The following is a 16465-nucleotide window of genomic DNA, read 5'->3' as shown; positions in this document are numbered from 1 at the left end:
CGATAGGCTCTTCCATTCTGACTACATCAGGAGGGAGTTTTTCTGCAGGGCTGAGCAGTGGGTCATGGAAATTAGATGAAGTCCATAAATATTATGTTTTAGTTCTCAGTGTTGAAAAAACTAACCATGAGAAATTCAAAGCATGTCATTATTCCAGATACTATCTTTTCATGGTGGGTGGCTCCGTTAGTAGCTATTAAATAGCTTGGATGCAAATTCTGGCTAGGGAAGTCCTTGAGTCTTTGATAACTAAAAGCTGGGAAGAGAGGCGGTGAGACGATGGGCTATGTGTGGCCCTGCTCTGGTCTTTCTTCAGTATCTGCAGGTAGTTGTGGTCAGAAGTCGAGTGTGGGCAGAAAGGGCCTTTGGTTTGACCCAGTATGGTCATTCTTGTGTTGCCTTTACCCACTGTGGCTTCAGTATTTTTCTCTCTGTATGTTAACAGTGCAGTCAGCTTTGGAATAAGATAGGTGGGTATTTGCTCTAGTGGGAAATCCCCGGGGTTTTTCTCGGCATCGCATTTATCTGCTCCCACGTGAAGTGTTGGCTGTGCTGCCGCCTTTCCAATACTGAATTAAGTCTTCCTTGGTCATCCCTTTGTCTAGTGTAAATCCATTGCGACAGGAACGCCATTTTAAACCTGCTGAGGATCCTGCTGAGGATCACTACCATCACTGCTGTTCTCCTGTGCCCAAGAGCTGGTCTGCCAGCACACATCAAAGCGAGATGCTTTTTTCTGGGGAAGGGGCCATATCAGTATAACTGGGCTGGAAGGCAGCGTCCTTTCCAGAGCTGTGAAAGGCTTAATAAAAGTTAAAAATAGAAACAACTTATTGCAGCCTCCAAGACTGGAAATCAGGGAAATAGTTCTAACTTGAGCTGAAATTAGTTGAGCAGAGAGCACTATTGGTACATATATTCAAGTATTTGTACACGTGCTTGTTTGTACTCTGCTATTAGGAAGCAAAATAGCAGTATTTCCCACTAATGCATTGACAGGCTAAGACAATGTCTTGTTGTTACTTGGCAACTTAAAACAGTGGTGAGCTCTTCCAAATTAACCCCTTTGGGTGTTTTTCCTGCCAGGAAATGCACAAGCTTGTTCAGCTGGTCTGCCTTTGGAGAAATGGTATCAGCTGGCTGTCTTGCTGCTCACCTACAGAGATGTATGAACCTTCTGTCTTGTGGGATCTTTCCTGATGTTGCTTTTGTGTCTCCCTGGCCAGAGGGGGAGGAGGAGGAAGAGGATGAAGAGGAAGAGGAAGAAGAAGAGGAGGAAGAGGAAGATGAGGAGGACAAAGACATAGATTTGATGGATGAAAGCATGGAGGGTGACACGGAGCTGCCAGGTTTCACACTTCCAGGCGAGACCTCCCAGGAGCCCATAGCTGGCCTGGAAAACCCTGTGGCCCAGCTGGCCGGGTTGTCCTACCAGGTTCCTGACACCATTGAGTGGGAGCAGCAGAATCAGGGTCTAGGTAAGAAAAAAAGCCTCTTCTTCCTTTACCCTTACAGAGGACTTGTTTCCTGCTCTTCACTTTGCATGAGGCAGTCGCCCGTGCTGGGAAGTCTCACAAGCTGGCTCTCAAGCTAAACACAGAGCAGGTTCATTTCTGAGGAAACCCCATCTACCAGTGAACAACTGGTCAAACTGGGATGGGTCCCAGGCAGAGTGACCTGAATTTTCATTTTGGGGAGAGCTGCTCTGAACATTCCAGATATGCTCCTTCATTCTGAGAGCTTAGTGTTGTCTTGCTCCAGTGGTAGGCAAATAAATAACTTACCAGGAGAGATTCCTGGGGATATTCCAGTTTTGTTTCTCCAAGGTGGGTTGGTGCAGGGATGTATGTCCTCTGAGGACAGAGTGGGTAGGGTAGTTGAGTAGTTGCTCGTCAGCTCATTTGCTACTTCAGCAGCATTTTTGTAAGTGCCACTCTTCTGGAAATTTTAAGGGGTATATGGTCCAGCAATGGGACCCTATGCTGGCAGTGTTAAGCAAGACAAACCTGCAAAGCCCCTATAAAGCTTTATCCGTTTTATTCCCACTGTACACACAGGCCCTGTGTTTAATGACTGGGCTAATTTATTCCACCTATGAATAGCTTGTCAGTGTTGACATGTGTGTGGTCCACCTGATGCAAGTCAAAGCTGGTGTGGGACAAGGTAGAGATTAGAATGGAACTCACCCGGCTTGGCTAAGGGCACTGGGATCGTGTGCCAGCATACTCAATTTCCAAGTAAAGTCCCATCAAAAGCTGTGGGAACCTTTCAGGTGAATTGGTGGGAGCTGAACCACATCTGTACGGAAGGTCTCTGTGTCTGACTATTAGAGAGCTAGCTGCTTTGAGAAGCTCATCAAATAAAGAAACCCCAAACCTCTTGTATATGTTGTGTTGTAAGAACTGTCACTTTGCCTGGGTGTTTAATTCTGATTTAACAGTTTTCCCCCTGTAGTGTTGTTTCTAGCCTGCTTTAGTGTTGTTAGCTTCCTTGGAATTGAATCAAAGAGCGTATTTGAAGAACTCCATGGGAGGGTTGCTTTTTGAGGGCAGACTGAGTTTGCATCGAGTCTGGTATCTCCCTGTCCCAGTAACTTGCTTGAAAACCATTGTATTGGATGGTTACCGTATCAGATCTGTTTCACATGTCCTGTTATCCCAGCAGGCTGGACAGGAGCTGTGTGAGAAGGGTAATTCTAAGTCTTTAAGGCTTTCTGGTTGGCTTTGGCAAGCTGGATTAAAGAGGTAGGTGGCAGTGCTCGGAGGAAAAGTGTGTAAGAAACAGGGTTATGGTGGGAGTTGCATCAGCAGCTTTGTCTTATCTTACTCATTTCATTTGTGTGGGATCTTTGTGGTGCCTTGAGAGAAAATGCAAGAGGAGCAGCATATTATCTGCACTCAGGGGTGCAGTGGGCTGGCTTGGTGAGCTCTGTACCACTGCTAGCAATAGTGAGAAGGTAGCACTAAGCTGTTAACCGACTAAAGCTATTTGCCAGGTTCAGGATCATAAGTACTAGGACTGGCAGAGCTTTGCCTCTGATTCAGTCAATCCTGGCTAAGGGTGCTAGTGCTTTGTAATGTGTTTGAGGGGCAGAGTTTTGCAAACTGAGGTGTGTCCCCACATGCCAGACATCACATTGTGCAGCATGGAGGAATATGGCCCTCATACCTCTTTAGGGATCTCGGTACCTTTAGCCACCCCAGCTAAGGTGGCTGGTGCAGTGTCATCTGGCTTGGGTTCCTGGAGGGCTCTAATGGGAGTCCTGTTCACAGAGCAGGGTGCAGGGCAATGGTTAGTTTGTTTGGTGTCTAGAAACTACTGAAGATGATGTTGTATATGGCGTAGGCTGTTGCCATGAACTTTGGGGCTGTGGAGGGGGTTGCTCTGCATAAGTCATCAGGCACTGCTCTGTACATAGCCGATGCAGGTCTCAACTGGAGTCACAGCTATGTTTCCAGCCCTACCACCTTTGCTGCTGGAGGAAGAGGATCAGGGTAGGAGGTGCTTGTCAGATACGTTGGTAAACGGGCAGGTGAGAAAACAGTGACCAGAGGCTGAAGCTGTCCCTGGTGTGCAGTAAACCTCTCTGTCTGGAGAGGTTGTAATAACTGTGCACAAAAAATAAGCAGGCTATGAAACAATATGTAGCTTTAACGCTCCTCATGTAATAGCATCTGTTATGAGGAGTCCTTGCCCTAGCACAGAGCCATGCTGGAGGATGCACTTTGCAGTATCTTTTCCGGAGATCTGCTTCTGAACATATGGGTCTGGTTCAGTTTCTGATGTTTAATACAACATTGTGCTGCAGTGTTCATCCTCCACCACCTTCTCTCTTTCTTAGATCTTGAAAAGGCTGTCTTTCCAAAAATTTCAGACATGGAATAAATTGACTGTGTGGCAAAAGGCAGGTTTTTTCTCCCTCACTGATGTTTTATTGACCGTCAAACAAATTGGAGGAGCCCCCTGTGAAGTCTGTCAAGTTGGGTCAGCTGCAGAGCGCCAAGTCTGGGCACCTGAAGGACTGGACAGATGTGAATTTCTGTGTTCTCTGGAAGTGCTTGGCTGGGTTGTGTCTCACCAGATCCACATGGTTTGGATTGCCTTTTGTTTTTAAGCTGTTGCAGTCTATGCAGGCAGCCGTGAGGGAGAGAATGAGGCTGGCTGAGCCAAGTTCATCTTTAGGAGTTGGATGGGACTTCTGTGCAATGGTGGTGTAGGCAAGAAAAGAGAGGATGCGGTAGGATCAGTCTCTCTGCTTGTGACTCGCCCCTCTTATTCCACCAGGTAAACACTTATGTAAAGAGCCATTTAATCTTTCTCTGTCTAGATGACCTTAATGGCTCTTTGATATTGCTTCCTTTCCCATCTACAATGTGCCGACGCCCACAGTGCTTCTAAGAGGAAGGGAAATTGTTTATGTTTTAGAGGCACAAAGAAAACCAAGGACTTGCACGAGGTCACACTGAAAATCTGAGGCCAACCAAGGAGCTGAACCCAAGTATTCGAAGGCCTGGTTTACTGGGAGTGCATGCAGGAGTCGGAGATGCTGTCTCATCTCTGTGGTGGTGCTGGGCTCCTTTTACCTGAGATGCTGCTGCAGTGGTGTAGCACGTCCCCTCTTCCCGGTTTGTGCCAGGTGGGAGTTTCTGGCCTGGTTCCCCAGCCCTGGGTGTATGTCCATGCCTGTGTCCATACCTGGTCCTGTTTATGTGTTTCTTTATGGGGTGTATTAGGGAGAGCAAGTAGGGTGGAAAAAGTGTATAGCTTGTGTCAGCAGGAAGTGGATTGTTAAGAAAAGAAAAAATCTCCCAAACCTGTCAGGAGCCCAGAAGAGCTGCTTGCAGTGCTCTGTTGGAGCACCTAGAGAGACCAGACTCACGTGAAGGGCTCATAAAGCTTTAGTTCTGCTGGAGGTGTGCATGGGCTATTTGTCTTTGAAACCCTTTTTCTCTAAGCGAATTTCATCTAAAGCTACTTTGTTGAAATCCATTTCCACTTAAGTCCTTTTCTTCTAAAGCTAAAATTAACTTGATTTTAATTTTGAGATGGCTTCATAACGGCTGGACGTCCCCAGGTGCAGCCCCTGGTGGGGGGACCTGCACTTCTGAATGCAGTCATGTCAGGGGCACTGTGCACCCACATGCCTCAGGCCACATCACACACCTTTGTCATCCTGGAGAAGAACTCTGCACTTCCCTTCCTTTGCCAAATAATGCTGAGATGTGAGGAATTTCCCATCTTGTGCGAGTGAAATATGGTTTAGAAGGGGAAGTTGTTCTGCTTGACCTGGGATTTCGCGTAGGAAAGGAAGACCTGAAGAAAGATAACGGTACCCAACAATACAAGATGAGGGTACACCATCTAAGCACCAAAATTTTACAGGCGGCATTTTCAATTTTTAAAATACTTTGCAGGTGTTCTTTTCCTGGGGATGCATCTGTCCTCTGGCCTTCAGAATTTTGACATTTAATGCTAAAATCTAGAGTACGAAGAGCCCAGAAGTATTGTAGTAGCTATTCTCAGGTTAGTTAGTATTGACTTTGCTTGGTCTGATGACTGACACACTGCAAATCCCTAGAGAACCAGTAACTTGATCCACAAACAACTTGGCAGAGCAAGAGACTGTTCGATTTTTTCGTAGTGGTAAATGAGAAAGTGCTGGAGAAACGGAATCATTAAAAATGTCAGTTCTGGGAAGTCGGATGGTCCTACATTAACTCCAGGCTGAGCAAAACCAATTTATGAGTACTGATTATGAGGCTGTCAGTTTTACAGTCCATCAGCTGACACTAAACAGCAATATTTAGATAAAAAAAAGTGAAGCAGAAGATGATGTTATCTGTGCCTTTGTAAAATAGAATTTGATCATCCAAAGGCTGTTCTGATGGCCTGCAGCTCTGGAGAATGAGGGTCTGAGTGTGCTTTGGGATCTCTTGGTGACCTGTTCAAATGGTTTAAGAGATTGCCAGTGAAGGACATAGCAGTACTTTGGGACCTCTCTGCATTGTGTGAGATGACTTCGACCTTTCTCTACTTGTTTCTTGATTTGTATGTAGGTGGTGTGTGGTGGGTAAACACTAACTGTTTGGAGAGCATTAGAGAGGCAGGAAATCCGGGCTTTCTGGGAATGAATAAAAATACGTATTTTTTCCCTGCTACCTCTTCTGTGATTAAATGTTGGTGTATTACAGGAAGAACTGCAGTTGGTTTAGATGGCTTCACACCTAGTGAACAGTTTTGGGGTCCTTTAGTTATTCCACATGAATGTTAAAGTAGATGGTCTTTGTTGTACACCTCCATGGAGATCAAAGCCCTCTACTTCTGTGTTGCTGGTGGCTACTGTGACTGTGCTCTTCTCTTCTCCCACGTCTTAAGATTATTTATTCTCTCAGTGTCAGTGAGAATTCTTAATTTACTGACCATGAGCCAAGACATAGCAACTTAGCTTGAACTGGTGTGGGAACTTTGTGTCAGAGCACAAAAAGGTTCCCAGGCTCCCAAGCTATTTGTTAGTGCCATAGTGCTTGTGTGTTGTCCACATCTCAAGACGAACTCCTGCTATCCATAGTAAGGTAGCAGCAGGAGGTTTAGGGCATTTTTTCTTAGACCTTTAGTGTTGCTGCTTTAGGGCATGCAGTAGTTTGCTTTGTGCATTCAAAATGTTTGGAGTGTCAGTGACATTTTCATCTTGAGGCATATAGGGTTTTGATGTTTTGAATGTATGGCTCAAGTTGTCTAAGCAGAGGTTGTGATGGTGGACTTCGGTTCTGCAAGATGCTAATTGAAACCACCAATTGCTTATCCTAGGCCACTGCTAATGTAACAGCACTAATCAGAGGACAGACTGATTTGAACCACAAACCTTAACAGAGGCTCAAAATCTTGTTTTATGGGCAAAGAGAAGGCATACCTCATATATATATATAATGAAATATATATAAGGAAAGAAAAATGAGCACCCAAGAATTTATTGCTAATATAATTGAAATACTAAGTCTAATTCTAATCGTTATTAGTCCAGATTTAATTATTAAAGGAAAAGAAGTAATAATGCAGTTGGGATTGTTACACTTTCCATGGTTTCTGTGTTTTATCCTGGTGTCGTGCTTCTCCTTGCTTCTGGGGGTCCTAAAGGTGGTGGTTTCATTCAGGGGTTTGTGGTGTCATCAACATCTGGAGTCCTTTGCCAGGACTGTGTTCATATTGATGATTTCTTCCTTCTCACTTTAGGGTTCACTTGAAGTAATCTTTGTGTGTTTGCTAGCATGGTTTTGCATCTTTCTTCATTATCTGCAGTTCCATATTACATCTGAATTTACTATGTATCGTAGAATCATTTAGATTCAAAAAGACTTTTGAGATCATCAGGTCTAACCACTAGCCCAGGACTGCCAAGTCCACCACTAAAGCATGTCTCTAAGCTGATACAGTGTCTTTTATGTATGTTAGATACTATTTTTTGTTCTTCAGTTTACCCTAAACCCATATTTGTCCATGTCTATATTTTTTTAACTGACCATTGGTGTGTTGGTTATATCCTCTTGTTTGTAGTAATGGCAATACCATATTACAGGGCTACATGATTATGCTGTAGCTTATAAGAAGTCACCTGGGTTGCCTGGTTCCGTATCATTCATTATGTATTTCCATCTACCCATGGAGGTATTGTACACAGTGGAGTATGGACCATCCTTGCAGATGGAAATTAAAGATGTAAAAAAATAAAATGACAGTTTAGAAAAGTTATGAAGCATAACAATGTAATTCTGAACATGTGGTTTCCAAGATATATATGTAGTGTCTGCATTTTGGGTAGTTCTGTGTGTAGCATCTCAGTCCTTACGATAATGTAAGGTCATATAACTCACTTAGGTAATGACAAGGCACTTGCATAATAAATGTACATTTGGAATATGATTTTTTAATTTTTTTTAATGGTTAAAAAGTATTTACGGCTCTGAGTATTTCTACTTACATTATATTCTACTTATAGAGAAAATAGTTCTAGCTGTATTGCAGATCTGTGGTTGCAAATTATACTGCATAAACTATATAATGGATGCCACTGGTTAATGATGGTAAGGCAGAGTAGTGGAGAATGATGAATATTGGAAATGTTGTTTTTACAGGAAGATAGGATTAATGCTTTCATGGGCAAAAATAACCAGCATTAGAAAGGCAGAAGCTGAGACTTAGAAGTTAGTAGTATGTTCTTTAATTGCTGCCCAAGATGGATGTATTTTAAGTACTCTTAAAGCCTGCGTTACTGGAACATCAGAGTGCTTTTTAATCTTTAATGCATTTTTCTTCCTAATTACCCTGGAAAGGTATCCATGTTTTACAGCTGGTAAGCAAAAACACAGAGAGGCCAAGTGATCCCCACTGGTTTCACGAGGGAGCTGTTAGCAGAGTAGGGATGTGAACAAGGGGAATTAAATTAGCACTTGGGCATTTCCTTGCTCTTGCTGGAGGAGGGAGGTGCATACCTGTATTTCTCCCTGGAAAGTGAGAAAGGATCACACAAAAAGTCACTATCCCAACAGAAGGGACTGAGTTCATAGAAATCCCAGGTGAGAGATGATGGCAGGAGCCAGGATCAGGAGTGGAGCCAGCAAATTTTTCTTCCCAATGTGTTCAAAGTGCAGGTGCCTGCAGCAGTCTTGCTTTCTGTAGCTTTGCCCCTTATGTGTTTATGGGAATTTTGTTGCATGAAGTGTTGGCCATGCGAGGTCTGAGTTCCAGAGGGCTGCAGACCTGAAATGAACAACCTCAGAAATATAGGTGATTATTTTTCCTGTCTTTCTGGGTGCTCCAAATAATTTGTACAGCTCCATATGTTCCTTGCTAGCTCCCCTTCCCTCTCCCAAGCAGTAATAAAGCTCCCATCATCAATCTGTGCCTAAATCAAGATTCTTTTTCTCGTGAGGGATGTATGCTGTGTTTAGAATGACTTATTTTTTAACTGTTTTAAGAAATTGTTCATGGTTGTGTCTTAATCCTGGAACAAACTCATATTTAATCAGGTTTGCCTTGTCAAAGGAAATTTTGCATCCACATGCCTGTAAACCATAATGATCCTCTCTGCCAGCTCGGCATGACGTATGCAGTTGTAACAACAGCGCAGCTCCCAGGAGGGACCAATTCACATCAGAGATGGCTTTTTCTTTTTGTCGGATTTTAGCCGAAGGTGTTTTGTGGGGACTGTGTCTCTTTTCCCTCTTTAATACTGTTTCTTTCTTCAACCTGACTTGTTCTTACTTCTCTTCTGAAGCCAACTGAGATAATGAGCCTTGCAGACCAGTCACACACATGCTCTGCAGTGTGGTGCTCAGTGGTGTGGCAAGAGGCAGCCCTGTGCCTTACACTGAGACCCTGGGCAATGGGACCTCCCAGGAGATGCAAAACTTGGACAAGTCTGAGTCCTGTGGTACTGACCCTGCTCTTCCCTTTTTCCACCCAGCACAAGGCTGCTGTGCCCTTGCCAGTGAGGCCTATGCATTTCAAATGGGAGAAGTTGACAGTGTGTCTGTTCTGCTGTGAACTGGGATGAGGAGTTTCCAACCATGGAGCATGAACCACTAAATGGGTTGGAGCCATGTCCCTCCTCTCGAAAGCACCTCAGCTCTTGTCCTTGAAACAGAAATCAAGAGCAAGAGATGGGAATAGAGATGAGTAAAGTAGAGGAGTGGAGGGCGTTTTGGTGGTTCCCAGCTCTGAAAGCAAGCAGCTATCAGAAATAGGTAAAATAAAGCTGTTGCTTGCAATAAAAAAATGTATGCTTGCAATTTATCATAAGGAAGGGGAAGAAGCAGGAGCCTTTCTACATGGAAACCTCCAGCAGGAAACTTGGGCTGATATTTTAGCCTGACATTTTTGGTGGGAGTATATTGAGAAACAGCAGCACTGAAACATCCTCAGATACATTACTTTGAAATAGCAGCCCTTCCACAAGGTTTATGCATCTAGTTAAACCTGTGACAGAGGATGACTGGCTAAGGGCATTTGTTACCAGCCCTTAAGTGCCGCCTCCACGAGCTGGGACAGATTTAGAGGTATTTGCTTCGATTTGGCTCTGCCTTCCTTCTCCCTGCCCGCAAAGAAGATGGGTTGCCATCAGACAAGGTGTTAAACGGGAGGTACTGGTTATTGCTAGGAGGGGAATGAAGAAGTCCTGTCCATCCACAGTGTTTCTGCCTCTTTTTCTTCAGTTTCGAGTGAGGTGGTGTGAAGCCGCAGAGAAATCCTCTGCCGGTTTGTGGGAGAAGAGAGGGGACATTGGCTACCATGGTTGACATGACAGATTGACGTATGAGAGGTCCCCGATGAGGTCTGGCTGACCACAGGGTGTTTCTAATGGATGGGGGGAGGCATGGGTGAACCCAAGCCTGAGGGCTCTGTCACTCCTGCATGCCGTAGTCCTTGCTACCCTGCCATGCAAATATCTCCTGCAATACTCACAAGGAGGGAGAGGTGGCTTCTGTGATGGAAACGGCTGTCTCCCTAGCTTGGGGCGGAGGAGCCTTGGGTGATGTTTGTGTGCAGAGAGCATTAGGAAAGCTTTGCTGAAGGGAGCTGAAGTCTGGGCCACCGATCGGCTAGAGTTTGTCTGACAGGCCATAGCCAAGCAAATTCACCCTTCTCGGCTTGCTGGGGAGCACAGCAAGCAGCCTGCGGCAGCACCGAGCTCCTGGGCTTTCCCAGCACAGGAAGACTCACTCCTAACAGGCTTTCTGCCTGCAGCTCCCGTTGCTCTTGTCAGCCCAAGAAAGCAAAGCTGGAAAACTCAAGCACATGGCTGAGTGTTTTTGACCTTCTCCAGCTGTCTGGCTCTACCCATCTGTTTGCTACAGATTTTCGAGTCAGGATGTGTCTACCTTAGTGCACAGCTTGGCATTTGCTGCTCCAAGTAATTGATCTTGTTTTTTCGCCAGGATTAAAGGATAGGGTCCGTTAGCCTGTGCAGAACTCCGTGCTGTGAAGGCTGGACTGCATCTGCTAACCAGGCACCATCTGGGTTTCTGCACGGTGCATAGTGAGGCAGGCATCCTTCTAGGCTGTCAGCTGTCTAGGCACTGTCTGTCTGTCCCCTTGTCTGTCAGTCGTACTCTGCAATAGAAATGTTATGCCTTTGCTCTCTTTTTAATCTGCAGTAATCTTTCTTTCCCCTTCCTGCCCCCCCCCCCCCCCCCCCCCCCCCCCGCCCAATGTCTGTAATTTCAGCGAATACATGTATCACATCTCAGTGTGCTTTGCCTCTTCTATTTTTTGGTTTATATGTGTCAGAAAACTTGGCTCCATTTAGACAGAGGGGGTGGTTTTCAGCCCTCTCTCTCCCTTTGTATTTTCATAATCACTTAGCTTGATTGAAGAACACAGGCAGGGCAGTAACTCCCTGCTTGCAAATTATTAATTTTTCCTTTATGTGCTAGTCTGGGTGGCCTTTGCTGTGTAAAACGAGACTTGTCCTTACATTGGAATAATTACATTTATTTTCTGATAGTGATCTATACTACAGTGCAAAAGATCTGTGTGTTTTCATGGTATTTCAGCCCTCAAAAAAAAAAAAAAAAAGGGGAGAGAGGGAATGTGAAGGTTCATTGGCATTGAATTGCCTCTGTTCTGGAGATTTGTAGATTTGTGTCAGAGACTGATCTTTTGGTTTAAAACGCTGGCTCCATTGCAGAGCTGGTAAGAGAAAAATAAATAAAGAAAAAGAGCTCTTTGTGATGAGTATCAGGGAGAGAGAGGGTAATTATTGAGAAAATGGTTTTAAAATATTCCTGTCTAATGAGAATGTAGATATACTTTCTCTCTGCTTGAGCCATGCAAACCACAAATGACTGATGCTAAACCCGCCTCCCCTCTGGTGTTTGCTCAAATTAAGACCACTTGAGGATCAAAAGAGATCCAAGTTCCTTCCTGAAAGGATGCTCTTTTAATGCATGTATACAAGTCCTGCTCTGCCTGACAGTGAGTTAGGAACATATATTGGAAATAAGCACATTGCTCAGGTTTTGACTGACAATAAAATAATTACCTCAAACCTCCAGCAACTGTTGTTTTGCAAAAATGCTGGGTATCAGAGAGAGGGGTCGATACGATGAGAATTACTAGAGGCTTTTGCTTTTTTTTTTTTTGCCTTGTTTTTTAATAACTCTAATCACAGTCTCATCCAAGCCTGGGATGTAATAAAGGGTTTCAGCAAGGCTGTTCCACCATAGCCTATCATTTATTTTAATATACCAGCAATGCCATCTGTGCTTGAGGATTTATTAATATGAAGCAAGGCAAGGAGTTTCTCCAGTTTGGTTCCTTTTCTGGGTTACTTTGCCCACATCTGGCCCGTATCCCTCTGACTGCTCAGGCTGACTTTCTCGCTCAGGTATTTGCATGGTCCAGTTTTGCAGGAGTGGATGCTCAGCCTTCTGCTTGTTTTCAGCAAGGGGCTTGGTGAAGTCACAGGGGCTGAGCTCTGTACCCCTGCCACCCGTTCTGCAGTCACAATGTCTGTCCCTGGAGGAACCCCTGTTTTGTTTAGCAGTGTCATCTGCTACACTCCTGTTGCTGTCCCCTCAAGTTGGGCATGCTGTTTGCATCCATCGTACCAGCTTATGGGTGCCCATGCTGAGGTGATCAGGTTGCTGCTCCAAGGTCCTCGATGGGAACCCAGCCCCGGCACGCTTGGCGTTGTGACGGCCCTTCTGTGGGTTTGCTGAGTGTGCAAGTTGCACTGGCATTTCTCTTTGCGTGCTTGAGAACAGGTCTGTCGCGAATTAGTGGTTTAGGTCACTTAAAGAATCTCCATCAAAGGTATTAGCAAAAATAGTTTTAATATGGTTTTGTTGGAGTGTGACTTCACAAAGTTTGATGGCAAGGTTCACTCTTACTTAATACATGGATGAAACACACAAAGGAAAATTGAGTTAGAAAGATTTATACAGAGACTGGGGATGCAAAGGGTAAGAGGGAGACCCTCCCATTGAGTCATGAGGTTCAGAGTAAACCCACTTTGCTTTCTAAACTCCTGATGGAGCTTTGGTGCGGCTACGTCCAATTGTAGTCTCAGACTTGGTCCATGGTTTATGTGTAATGACAGAAATATAATGAGTAAGGAAATTTTCCCATTGAGTCATGAGGTTCAGAATAGACCTCCTTGCTTTCTAAAGTCCTGAGAGAGTTTGTGCGTGGCTAGGTCCAATCTTAATCTCAGACTTGGAGAAGGGTTTATATCTCAGACTTATTCACAGTTTAAAGATGGATCAAAAGATTTTAGCAGCACTCAATTATTGACTAATTTAATGCTTACAAAGGGAGACCAGTAAGATTTACTTTAATTACAATAGTGGCTTAGTATAAATGTTATCATCTCAGATCTCTATACTTGCTGTGCTATGAGGTATCCAAATCAATTCACACACACAGGCACAAAGAACAGATGTGTAGAGACAGGTATGTACAGCGGTGTACCTGTTAGATGTTCCCCTTGAGTTCAGTGAAACACACCAAATGCCTTGGTATTTCTCAATGGGCGAAGGGTTGAGCCTCGAGGAGTGGGGTTTCAGCCCAGGCCCTGTCGTCAGCTTTGTGATGGTCTTTCTAACTTTGTAAACTTGGAGTTTACAAGCTCTGAGCAGTGTCCCACTGGGAGAGAGGTGCTGGTTGCAGCCTGCTGCAGTCCAGGAGACCTCAAAGGGTCTCAGTTAAGACTGCTGTTCATAGGGTCACAAAACGTTTGGCTTTAGTTATCTGTAAATTTCCATACTGGCCATAACCTGAGTCAGTAATTTTTTAAGATTCAAGTGACAATGGTACTGTTCCGCTTGGGTCAGGCATGTTCCAAGGCTGTCAGAGGATGCCTGATTATCCCCTCTGTCCTTCCCCACCTTGGCCAGGCTTTGTTGGAGTTGCTGGTACGGCCAGTGCCATCCCCCACCTCAGCCATGCAAGAGCTGCTGGTACAGTGGAGGAGCACTTTACCACCCAACCCATTACACAAAGGCCACGGCCTAACGGGGGTTCCTGAGATCGTAGAGCGGTCTATGGGAGGGGGCACAATGCACCACCACGAGGTCTAACACTCATGCAAGGTTTCAAAGGCCCCTCGATGGCTTCCCCATACCACCCCATTGACTTGGCATGTGACTGCCCCCGCTTTAGTTGTCCTGATTTTGTTCCCTTTCTACACAGCTGTCCCAAAACTCAGACTTAAGTGTGTGCTTTGGTTTAGGATTGAGGGGAGATCTTGGTGTCTGCCCTTCCAGTCCAGGCAGAAGCTGTTTCTTGTGGTGATTAAGGGGGTTTGCTTTGCCTTGCTACATCCTGGCTTTCCTTGCGACTGTCCATAAGCAAGTTCTGGAAAATGATAGGGTAGGGTTCAGTATAAATATCTTGTCAGGACAGTGTCTTCCTCTTGGGTTTTGTTATTATCTCTCTCTGTAAGAACTGGTTAAATACAGTCTCATTCCATGTTTTGGTTGTAGGGAGGGTTTAGTAGAGGGTCACACATAATATTAGACCAAATGAATAACCTCAATAAAGCAAGGCTTTCTGGTTATGTGTGCTCTCCCATAGCCAGAATGTGTTCCTGTGAGGGCTGTTTATGAATGCTAGATTTCATTAAGTGCAAATAATATACTGTTGGTTTAGAAGATGTTTTGGGGTTTAGCAGGCAAGGATATAGTCCTCCAACAGACATCTACTGCCTTTGAGTGCGTACAGCTGTGTGATATCTAAGCTGGAGGTGGTTTTCTTTGCCAGAAAAAAATGTAGCTTTATACATCTATACCCTTTGCTGTCTTTATTGTAGTCAGCAAATGTGTTCCTGATTGCATCCTTCCTGGGAGACTCGTGTGGTCTTGTGCTTCAGGTTTATGTCAAGTTACGGAGCATCGGCTGAAGCACAGTAGCTGCTTGTCCTTGTGGGCTTAGTTTGCAGCAACATCAAGGTGACGTGCCATTCCCTGGCCACAGCAAGATGAGCTGAGCTAGGTCAGGGAACCTGATGTTTCCCATCGGTTGGGAATGTGGCTTGGCTGCTCTGTGTGGCTCAGGTGTTTTGCAATGACCTCTTAAGTCACAGTCTGCAGTGACTCCACGGTGAGCCAACCCTCTTCAGCCACACATTGCATGCTGCAGGAGAGGCAGAGAGTTAATTTAACTACTACTAGACAGAGGCATGCCAGGAGCATTTTTTACTGAGGTGCATAGCTTAATGAAGCAGATAAAGTCAGAATCTCAGCTAGCAAAACTGAGCATCGTTGTGGTGACTGCTCTGGTGCCACAGCCTTGGAGCTGCTATGAGGTCTGTGAAGACCGTTCTCTGGGACTGTGTGACATTTTGCTTCATTCTTAAGCAGGGCTGCGTCACTGGCCCCTTGTGTTTGACTTCACTTGACTTTGCATCCTGATAAGCTCAGAGCAAAAGCCACAGCAGTTAAGTGTGGCCCAGGTTTAATGTCTCAAACCATGCTAGATGACCTCTGTGCAAGAGGTGGTATTGGCCTGGCTGCAGGCAGGCTCTGACAGCATCAAGCAGACAGAAAAATACCTTCAGGGGCAGCACAGGGCTTGGGATGCAGCTGCACAGCTCTTTCCCAGGGTCCTGCAGGGGATCCTGTCCCTGGGAATGTCTCCTGGGGCAGTCAGTGCAGCTGGTGGGAGCTCCTGGGACAATGCATGAACACAAACTGGCACAGGTGCTGCAACACCATCCGTCTGATCCAGAGTGGGCATCCCTGAATCAGTCATCTGCTGTAGGGAAAGTACACTTCAATGGTACTAATGGACAGCAGCAATGATTAGTTATTAAGCTTTGATTAGTCAGTACTGCGTGAGCTCTGAAGCTGAATATGAGGATTTAAAAAACAGTGGGACTCTTAATTCTTACTATGTTCTGAATGTGCTTCAAGTTCCTGCCAGCAGTGACACTGGATGTATTACATAGTGTGGGGTGTGCAGAAGGGTCCCCTTGTCCTCATCTCCTTGGGACGAGTTAGGAGAGGTCTGCAGCTACCCAGAGTGCTGCTGAGGGTGCTGGAGTCCCTTTTCATGGCCTGCCTGCTCAGTTGCTTCCCTCATGTGCTCTGCACTGATTAAAACCAGTCTTTACTAATAGAGTTCCCAGGTGATGAATGCTGGACCCATTCTACCCTGTGCCAGGCCCAGGGTAGCAATGCAGAAGTTTTCTCCATAGTCACTCTCGTCTCAGGATGGGTGGGTGTTAATGCTCAGAGTAAATATCCCTGCTGAGTCATGGAAGAAAATAGGATTTACTTATGCCTGGGTGAGCAGGAAAGCATAGATAATGTTTCTGAAAGAGATCATGAAGAAAATCCTAGGGACAGTCAAGTTCCAGAGAGAAATTTAGGTTGGGAGTTATTTTTATTGTTAGTCCTATCACCACAAGGGAGTGAGTTTGGATAGTGAACTGGGGACTCTTGGCAAAGAGTAGAAATTAAAGCAGATC

At 45.1% G+C, this 16465-nt stretch overlaps 1 protein-coding gene across 4 annotated transcripts in view; it reads left to right on the top strand.

Annotated features, from left to right (window-relative positions):
* ARMH4 (armadillo like helical domain containing 4) overlaps positions 1-16465 on the top strand; it is a 102335-nt gene that overhangs the window by 24841 nt on the left and 61029 nt on the right. For all 4 annotated transcript variants that reach the window (XM_080394495.1, XM_080394492.1, XM_080394494.1 and 1 more), the window contains exon 5: positions 1227-1478. In XM_080394495.1, the coding sequence (XP_080250621.1) occupies positions 1227-1478 (252 nt within the window). The remainder of the gene's footprint in view (positions 1-1226; positions 1479-16465) is intronic.

The sequence above is a fragment of the Falco punctatus genome (genome assembly GCF_963210335.1).
Source record: "Falco punctatus genome assembly, chromosome: 7".
Lineage (NCBI taxonomy): Eukaryota > Metazoa > Chordata > Aves > Falconiformes > Falconidae > Falco > Falco punctatus.
The sequence above is the reverse complement of the archived record's forward strand: the minus strand, read 5'-3'. Positions and strand labels throughout refer to the sequence as shown.